This window comes from Hoplias malabaricus, chromosome Y (assembly GCF_029633855.1).
Source record: "Hoplias malabaricus isolate fHopMal1 chromosome Y, fHopMal1.hap1, whole genome shotgun sequence".
Classification (NCBI taxonomy): Eukaryota; Metazoa; Chordata; class Actinopteri; order Characiformes; family Erythrinidae; genus Hoplias; species Hoplias malabaricus.
The window spans coordinates 68,785,032-68,794,255 of record NC_089820.1 but is presented as its reverse complement, the minus strand read 5'-3'; the positions used below and the strand labels follow the sequence as shown (position 1 = coordinate 68,794,255).

General features: G+C 42.7%; 1 protein-coding gene across 1 annotated transcript in view; it reads right to left on the bottom strand.

Annotated features, from left to right (window-relative positions):
- Window positions 1-8,482, bottom strand: part of LOC136678344 (kelch-like protein 32) — a 17,621-nt gene extending 9,139 nt beyond the window's left edge. Inside the window, exons 1-4 of the mRNA XM_066656368.1 lie at window positions 8,347-8,482; window positions 4,941-5,035; window positions 3,446-3,626; window positions 534-641 (exon numbers count right to left, since the gene is read on the bottom strand). Coding sequence (XP_066512465.1) covers window positions 534-641; window positions 3,446-3,626; window positions 4,941-4,963 — 312 coding nt within the window. The 5' untranslated portion in view covers window positions 4,964-5,035; window positions 8,347-8,482. The remainder of the gene's footprint in view (window positions 1-533; window positions 642-3,445; window positions 3,627-4,940; window positions 5,036-8,346) is intronic.
- Between the last annotated feature and the right edge of the window lie 742 nt (window positions 8,483-9,224).

Here is a 9,224-nt window from a genome sequence, read left to right as displayed (position 1 = left end):
TAGTGTGTGTTGTGCTGGTGCGAGTGGATCAGACACAGCAGTGCTGCTGGAGTTTTTTATACACCCACTCCTACCTCTTTAGTCCACCTTGTAGATGTAAAGTAAGATGAGGTTATTGTGGGCTGGATGTTTTTGCTTATTGGGCTGTTCTCAGAAGAGTAGTGATAGTGTAAAAACTCCAGTCGCTCTGCTGTGTCTGATCCACGCTGCGTGATGGTAATGCGTGAATCGAGAGGCCACTCCCATCTCCTATGTTATTTTCACTAAGGTTTCGCTTCCAGTGCGAATCCACCATGACCTTATCTCCTCTGACATTACCCCAGCTCCCCACGTGAAACTAATCCCATCCGAATAGGGCTTTAACTGGAATAAATTTATGGCTCAAGCAGCTGGAAAATTTATATCTTTTATATCGTTTATATAGTAAAACTCATAAATGGATCTTCCTTTCCTAATACTACATATTACTACTACCTACTACTACACACTACATGTGTGTGTGTGTGTGTGTGTGTGTGTGTGCGTACCCTTACCTGGCCTGTGTAAGCAAAGTCTAGTGCATGTTTTAATCCAACACCTGATACACCCTGCAGTGTGATCTCATCTGCTTCACTCTCTGCCATACACAGACTGAACATGGCCTGAAAACACACATACACACACACACACACACACACACACACACACAAACACAGAGAGATACACACAGAGAGATACACACAGACCGATATATTAATATGCTTTCATGCAAATGTATATATGCAAATTACAACTGGTTTGTGGACACCAGCTTATCCAACATTTTATCTTGTTATTAATAGGGAGTGTGTTATTGTTCACTTCAATAACAACATCTACTCTTCTGGAAAGGCTTTATAATAGATAATGGGACATTTCTGTGAAGCACTGATTGTAATGAGCATTCAAGTATAAGTATGGTCAGGTATTGATGTTGAATCACAAATAACCCAAATGCATTGAATAAATCTCCATCACTCAGGGACACACTTCCCAATGCTGGGGGTGATTTAGACCCCTCTGGCCCACACCTGGCATTGAGCATGGAGCCATTAAGCCCATGTGCAGCTGCTCTAGAGCATCCCATTTCAATTCATGGTTTTCAGAGACAAGTTGTGTGCACCTTAACAGAGGCCCTAAGGCCTTCCTTGAAGTGTGCACTTTGATGTTTTAATAATGTGAGTGAATGTGTGAGTGTTTGTCGCCCTGCAAAGGTCCCTCCTCCAGGGTGTGTTCCTGCCTTGTGCCCAGTGTTTTCGATTTTGTCGTTTGTTATGAGCAGACAGTTACAGGATTTCCGTGATCATACACTGTCCTGAACTCGCTGACATTTATACACCTTTATATCAGTACGGAAAATTAAACAGGGACTTTTCCCCTAAATTCATCTCATTTAACAACGAGTCGAACCACAACCATTTTAATAAAGAAAGTCCCACTTTAGAATAAGGCTACACTTATAAAGGTTTAAAAAATATTTGCAATCTCTTTACTAATGGTTATTAATTAGGTTATTTAAACACATTCAAATAATTAATAATCAGTTATTACACACAGATAGAAAGGGCATCAGTGACCTGCTGTTTGCCAAATAGTGAACCCACATCCATCTACAGTTAAACCTCAGATCTTGTCTGATACTGACCTCATGTGGTCAATCAATATTAATCCCGTCCAGCGCGTATTTGGCAATACACTTAACCATTTAACCACCAGTAGAACGTCATTTTAGACACGGATGATAATGTGGTCAAATTTGTTAAATGACTAAATTCACATTTACAGGTCTGAGATTATTCTTTAACTTTTTTCAGTAAGTTCTGACACTTTCAGTATTAGACAAAACAGAAGTCACTGTTGCCTTTAAAAATGATTATTAATGACCTTTACCCAAGTAATAACCATGTAATAAACATATTTAAAACCATCTATAAACATAGCCTCATTTTAAAGTGGTACTTAAGCCTAATAATACATATTACTACTACCTACTACTACACACTATGTGTGTGTGTGTGTGTGTGTCCTGGACTGTGTAAGCAAAGTCTAGTGCATGTTTTAATCCAACACCTGATACACACTGCAGAGTGATCTCATCTGCTTCACTCTCTTTATAACCTAGTCTCATTTTAAAGTGGTACTTAAGCCGGCTCGTGCAAGCAAGGGTTACAAGAGGGTGAAAGTGCGAGTACTGGACAGGGGGAGAGTAGATATCTAGTCTCCTCAGAAATATCTTCTGAAATACAAATAATGTCTACATCATTACAGTTTAAGAAAGAAATAAAACATGCCAGAGCCATTTTGTTGGTCCAGAAGATTATCTCTGTTTTACACACACACACACACACACACACACACACACACACACACACACACACACAAGTAGTGGAGAGGCCATGCTATTCCTGCTGTTTTCCAGCAGGGGTCTGATGATCAAAGGCATTGATTAGTGTCACGCAGTGGGGTATCACATAGACATTGATCCACAGTCTAGAACACCACTGAGTGGATCTCTCACACACACACCACACACACACACAAACACATGCACAACCACTAAACTTTGGCAGACACCCAACAACACTCCCAGATACAATTAGATCACCCAAACACGCTTGATGCCTGACACTACTTTAGTCCTGGAATGAAGCTACGAGGCTAAAGCAGGTAATAAACAATGCTCTAAGTAATGAGCCTAAGGTCCCCATCCCTAATGGAAAGTGTGGGAAAGACTAAATCCCCCAGGCGCTGGGCTGTGAAACAGTCGGACTGTGTTTTCTGGCGTGAAAGAGTTCTATCTAATACCTTTGGGAGGAGTTAGAGAGGTGTTTATGATCCATAACTAACCAGGCCTCTCAAATCTTTATGTGGCAGAATGCAATAAAATTTCATAGTTTTGTTCCAACATCAATTGCAGTGGCTCCCAAATAGAATAGAATTTTGTCAGCTCTATAGAACACACAGGAGCCGCATAGTGCCCCTGTTGCTCTGCATACTTTGTTAGACCCTTTTCACCTCGTTCTTCAATGGTCAGGACCCCCAAAGTACCCCCACAGTGTAGGTATGATTTGGGTGGCGCTGCAGTGACACTGACGTGGTGGTGCTGTGTTACTCTGGTAAGAATGGATCAGACACAGCAGGGCTTTTAGAGTTTTAAGCACTGTGCCCATTCACTGTCTACTCCTGCCTTGTAGGCGTGAAGTTAGAGACAGTAACTCATCTGATTCTCCAGGGCGTGTTAGTCATTCTCTAGATTTTTAAAGAACTTCAGCAGCACTGCTGTGTCTGATCCACTTGTTCCAGCACAGCACACACTAACACACCACCACCCCCCAAATCGTACCTGCTCCCTGGTTGACTATGAGCCTGACAGAGTACAGAAATACTAAATAACAGTGGAGTATTAGGTGGGAAATCTGTGTCTGACCCTGAAGTAGTCACTGCAGGCGGCCAGTACGGCTCTGTGGGCGTGGAACTTCTGCTCCCCAGCCACCAGCGTCACATCACAAAGCTGACCATCCACACGCTGCTGGTTCAGTGCCGCCAACACTGAGCTCTGGTGAGATTTAGACTGGCACAGTCTCTGCCCTGTCAGCATGGCCTGGGGGCTGACACACACATAAACACAGAGGTGAATAAAAAAACTACAAAGCACTGAACAGTAAGCGACAAAGCAATTGTAAATTTGGAACATTATAAGCAATTACATTAAATATATAAAACATAATAATGGCTTACACACTTTGAGCTCAGTTACAATGCACAAAATTCAGAGCGAATAAAACATTATATATATGTTATTATGCATTTTTTAAAGGGACACTAAGTAAGAGTGTTATTCACTTTACAGCACTCTTCTGAAATCAAGGGGAAGGAGAGTGGGGGGGGTTCCTACCCTCCTTCCAAAGTTACATAGTGCTGTTTCTGCAGTGCTGAGTCCAGAGCAGTAATGACAGAGACTTCTGTTCTTCCTACTGCAGGTCCGTGAAGCATGACAACTATTTTGAAGCTGTTCTTTTAAGGTAAAAATACTACCTAGTGTTCCTTTAATTGGAAAACCACATTAAAACTCTGGCTCCGCCCACTCATTCTACCCAGAATAACTTGTTTGTTGTTTTGTTTGTCTCTGGAGGTCCTCATGCAGTTCTATGCCTTTGTTAGTCTTTTTCCTAACTTTTCGACCTGCCTTTGTTTGGTCCAGAGGTGTTAAATGCTAGACACATGAACATGTGAGTGGTTTTCAGTGTCCATTTTCTTTTTCTCTGTCCAGAACCATTTTGAAGACACCATTTTAGTTTTGGACGTGGTAATAGCCTACCTTTGCCCATTATGCTCAGCAGCTTTATGCTTCCAAAAATACCATGGAGTACAATAATACTGCGCGGCTGTGTGGGGTTCTTATGGAACTGGCAGAGCGAGTTGTAATTAGTGATGTGAGAAATGGCTCAATGAGCATTGTGCTTTCAACTGAGCAGTCAGTCCGGCCCACGTATCTGAGAAGAGTGTGTGACATGTCCTGTGCAAAACCCACGTTTTGAAACCGCAAAGCAGTTTAGATCCACTTTACACTCTTTTTGTAACATATTTGGTGTTGCCATGTGTTTGTTCACAACATTACTGCAGCAGACGCAGCAGGGATCCAGATTTCTGCAAATTAATCATCACTCAGTGCTCAGCTCCAAACACTGAAGAGTTAAAATACATCAAAGTCTCTCTGACCATATCTCTCTCTCTCATACACACACACACACACACACACACACTGCTGTCCACTGCTCACACTATTTACCAAACACCTCACCCAGAATAAACAATCAAAACATAAATTATATGAAATATTTTTTTCATTTAAACCAGAACTAGGCATTAATCCATTTTAAAAGCATCGGTGCATGTGCAGGTGTTTGCAGAGATGTTTGTACCTTGGAGGGGGCTCAGAGGGCATGTTCCTGAAGGACAGAAGACGAGCTCCAGTCTCCTGAGACTCAACTTCGCCGCACTGAGCATGTGCAGAACTCTACAGGGACACAAAGAAAGAAGTGGCGTAGGATAAGAGTTCTCAGCTCGCTTTCTATTATTGATATCAGCCTTTATTTATCATTATGATCGATGCTTGTAGACATTACCAATTTAATGCATCTGCTTTAAGTAGAACCTTTTTGACCGCCCAAACCCAGTGTGTCTAATACCTACAGGAAATGAAATAGGATGCTTGGGCTTTGAAGTGGAGCTGTGTTCTTTGAAGTGATGGATCTCCATCCAAAACCTTTGGGATGGGTTTAAGTGGTGAATTAATCTTCCAAACTCTAGAACATGAACTCACTAATGTTGATATGACCCTCAGTTCCTTCAAGTAAGATTCCACCATCTAAAGTAAAGTCTTAGAGACAGTTACCGGAGCACAGAGGGTAGAGACTCCTGATTTATTCTGTGTAAAAACATAAAAATAAGAAGTAAAATAGCTTAACTTTAACCAAATCTTTCCCCCTCCATTTCTGTAGAGAAGTAAAGGACAGTTTTAAGGCGCCCCCCTCAACAAAACACAACCCTTGTGATACACAGATAACTCTATAAAGATATTAAGGCTTTACTGCGGCCGGTGGCGAGATGCAAATCTTCCTGCATCTTCCTTGATGAATGTGAGGAGTCGTGTTACATGTCACCATCACGTCAGGCCTGTTGTCTGTTCATCTAGGAACAACTCAGACACAACGTCCACTCTGTAATTGGAGAAGGCTGTGTCTGTCAACTAAAAACCAGCAATGTGTGTGTGTGTGTGTGTGTGTGTGCTGTTTCACCCCGACACCAATCAACAGCTGGTTCTCGGGCATCTCCTGACCCTCAGCATCAATGCCATGTCCCTGCAGATATTGATCTCATTACAGAGTGACCTTCACACAAACACACACGCAGAAACATACACACTGTGTGTGTGAGTGAGTGAGTGACAGAGAGAGAGAGAGAGAGAGAGAGAGAGAGAGAGAGGAGGATGAGAAAGGGTTATAGTCAGAGAGAGATGAGATAAAGACACACACAGAGAGAGAGAGAGAGAGAGAGAGGAGGATGAGAGAGAGATTAGATAAAGACAGTGAGAGAGAGAGAGAGAGAGAGAGAGAGAGAGAGAGAGAGAGAGAGAGGATGAGAAAGAGTTATAGTGAGAAAGAGAGAGATGAGAGAAAGACAGTGAGAGAGAGAGAGAGGATGAGAGAGAGATATAGTGAGAAAGAGAGAGATGAGAGAAAGACAGTGAGAGAGAGAGAGAGGATGAGAGAGAGATATAGTGAGAAAGAGAGCGATGAGAGAAAGACAGTGAGAGAGAGAGAGAGAGAGAGAGAGAAAGACAGTGAGAGAGAGAGAGAGAGAGAGAGAGAGAGAGAGAAAGACAGTGAGAGAGAGAGAGAGAGAGAGAGATAGATAGAGAGAGAGAGAGAGAGATAGAGAGAGAGAGAGAGAGAGAGAGAGAGAGAGAGAAAGACAGTGAGAGAGAGAAAGACAGTGAGAGAGAGAGAGAGAGAGAGAGGAGAGAGAGAGAGAGAGAGAGAGAGAGAGAGAGAGAGAGAGAGAGAGAGAGAGAGAGAGAGAGAGAGAGAGAGAGAGAGGTCAACAGAGAATAAACACACGCAAACTACCTCAAATTAAACATTAAACACCCCAGAGAGAGACAGACTCTAACACTGTACAGACTCAGTGCCCACAGCCTGAAGATAGAGAGCGGGCGCCAGAGGACACATTGGAAACCCTGAGAGGAGCGGCTCTGTCCTCACTGCAGCTCAGGAGAGATAGAGACAGAGCAGCACTTTCTCTCTTCGTGTCCCAAATACACACACCTCAGGACAGAGTTCCTGCGCTCAGTGAAGACTCTCATCCCTTCACATGAACGATGAAGATCTGCTGAGTGTGTATTTGGGAGAGATTCCAGAGTGTGTCGGATTGTCTGCTAAATACGTTCACAGCTGTCACACCCTGAGAGAAAAGTCCCACACTGCACTAAACCAATGACACACTTAGAGTCCTGTATCTAAATGTTTATCAGTTTTTGTTGTCGTTTTGTTTTTATTGTTTTGTGTTATTACTTATTTATTTTCTTTCTTATTTCATTCTTTAATGTTATTTGCTTTGGCAACAATTGTTATTTACAATTCATGCCAATAAAGCTATTTGAATTTGAATTTGAGAGAGAGAGAGAGAGAGAGAGAGAGAGAGAGAGAGAGATTAATCTATTGACGCTAAAAGAAATCAACACAATTACAAATAAATCAAAGGCAAGTCAAATTTACAGTAATCTACCTTGTGTATTACACCTTTGCATCTTTCTAGGAAGGCTTTAGTCTCAATTCTGAACCATTTCTGTGAGGATCTGACTGAATACAGCCACATAAACATCCATGTAGTCAGGTACTGATAATGGGGGCTTAGTCATCCAAAATGTACATAGCTTCATCGCTCCAGAGAACAGAGTTCCACTGCTTCACAGCTCAGTGCTGGGGGATTGGTACCTCTAGATTACGCTTGGAACCCAGCAGAGTTACAGTAGACTCATGTTCGGCTGCTCCAGAGCATCCCATTTCATTCCATGACTTTCTAAAGATGTTATAAACACTGTGTGTGTGAAAGCAACAGAAGGTTTCCACGATTAATTTATAATACACTGGACGTGCCTTTAAACTTTTGGACCTATAGTGTATATTGAGGGGGTTGGGTCAGGTTACACATCAGGTGTGTCACACAGAGACAGTTCAGGGCCTGACACATACTGTAGTCATTTAGATTGTTATTACTATTCACATATATACCGTTGTTGACATCTAATTTATATATGTTTTATTACACTTCTATTACAACTAAATCAAGCTTGGCTGATCATTGTTGAATAAAATGGTACTACGGTACATTAGAAAATACGCAGGATGACTGCAACACTGACATTTGTCTGACCAATGAATACAAACCACATTCATTCTTTCATACAGTGCATTCATTCGTTCATTTTTCACGAGGGTGCATCGCCCACGTTCGTGCCATCTCGGCTGGTAGAGGGGTCTCCTAGCAACAGGGCAACCAGGACGTCCGTTCGGGTTTAGAAACATGAAAGCATGAATGTGCAAGTTCGTGTGGACCCTGCAAACACACACACACACACACAAGCGCACGCACGTACGTACCAATCACTCCCACCATTTTGATTCGTAGCAAATCATTCCGCGTTCTTGTGTGGGTTAAACAGCGCGTGCCTTTAGCCCTCGCGCACTGTTGCTCTAATTATGCCCCGAGGGGTTGTGTACGGAGGGTTAGGAGCAGAAACCGTAAAAGTACAAGACGTTCAGTTACCTTTGCCTCCAGCGCTGTTTTCGGCTGCAGACGCACGGTTCAGGGCGGAACCACAGAGCGCGTGCAGATCCACGAGCACGGTCCACTGTGACTAATGATACTGCGGTCACACACATCCATCCATCGGTCCCTCCCTCTGTCTCTCCATCCATCCATCCATCTATCTATCTATCCTTGCATCCAACCGTCCAGACTCCGCCTCCCCGGGTCATGTGCGCGCAACTGCGTCATGTGATTTCAAAACGCACCCGTTTTGCGGCGAGCCCCGTCCTCCCTTGCCGTGATTGGCTGGTTGTGTGACTGTATTATACAGCAGAGCCTTATCTGGACCCATTTAAACAACACTAGGTAGTACTTTATCTTAAAATGACAGCTTCAAAATCATTATGATGCTCCATTTACCTATAATAAGGATAACAGGGCTTCTGTCGTTGCTAATCCAGGTTCAGCACTGCTGAAACTGCACTATGTAACTTTTGATGGAGGGTGTTCAACTGTGCACATGCAGTTTTGTAAAATCTCCACTGAAAAACAATATCACTGACGTCACAGTAGAGCAGTCACTCATGAGTCTATGGACAACATGTCAAATGCTATGAGTCAACTAGAGGGGTATATACTAGGATTGGGTAATGAATAGAAAGTAAAGAGATGTACTGTAGCTTTAAAACCACACTACCGTGCTGTAGTCACGTGACTCTGACACATGGAAGCGACATGAAGGAGAACCTAAACACAGAGGCTGACCGAGTGATTTGAGCAGCTCACGCTACAAAAAAAAAAAAAAAAAAAAAAAAAAACGCTGTCTGTGATTTGAACATGTTTTGACTTCAGTGAAGATGAAGCTGAAATGTAAACACTGACCAAACAGTTTCAGT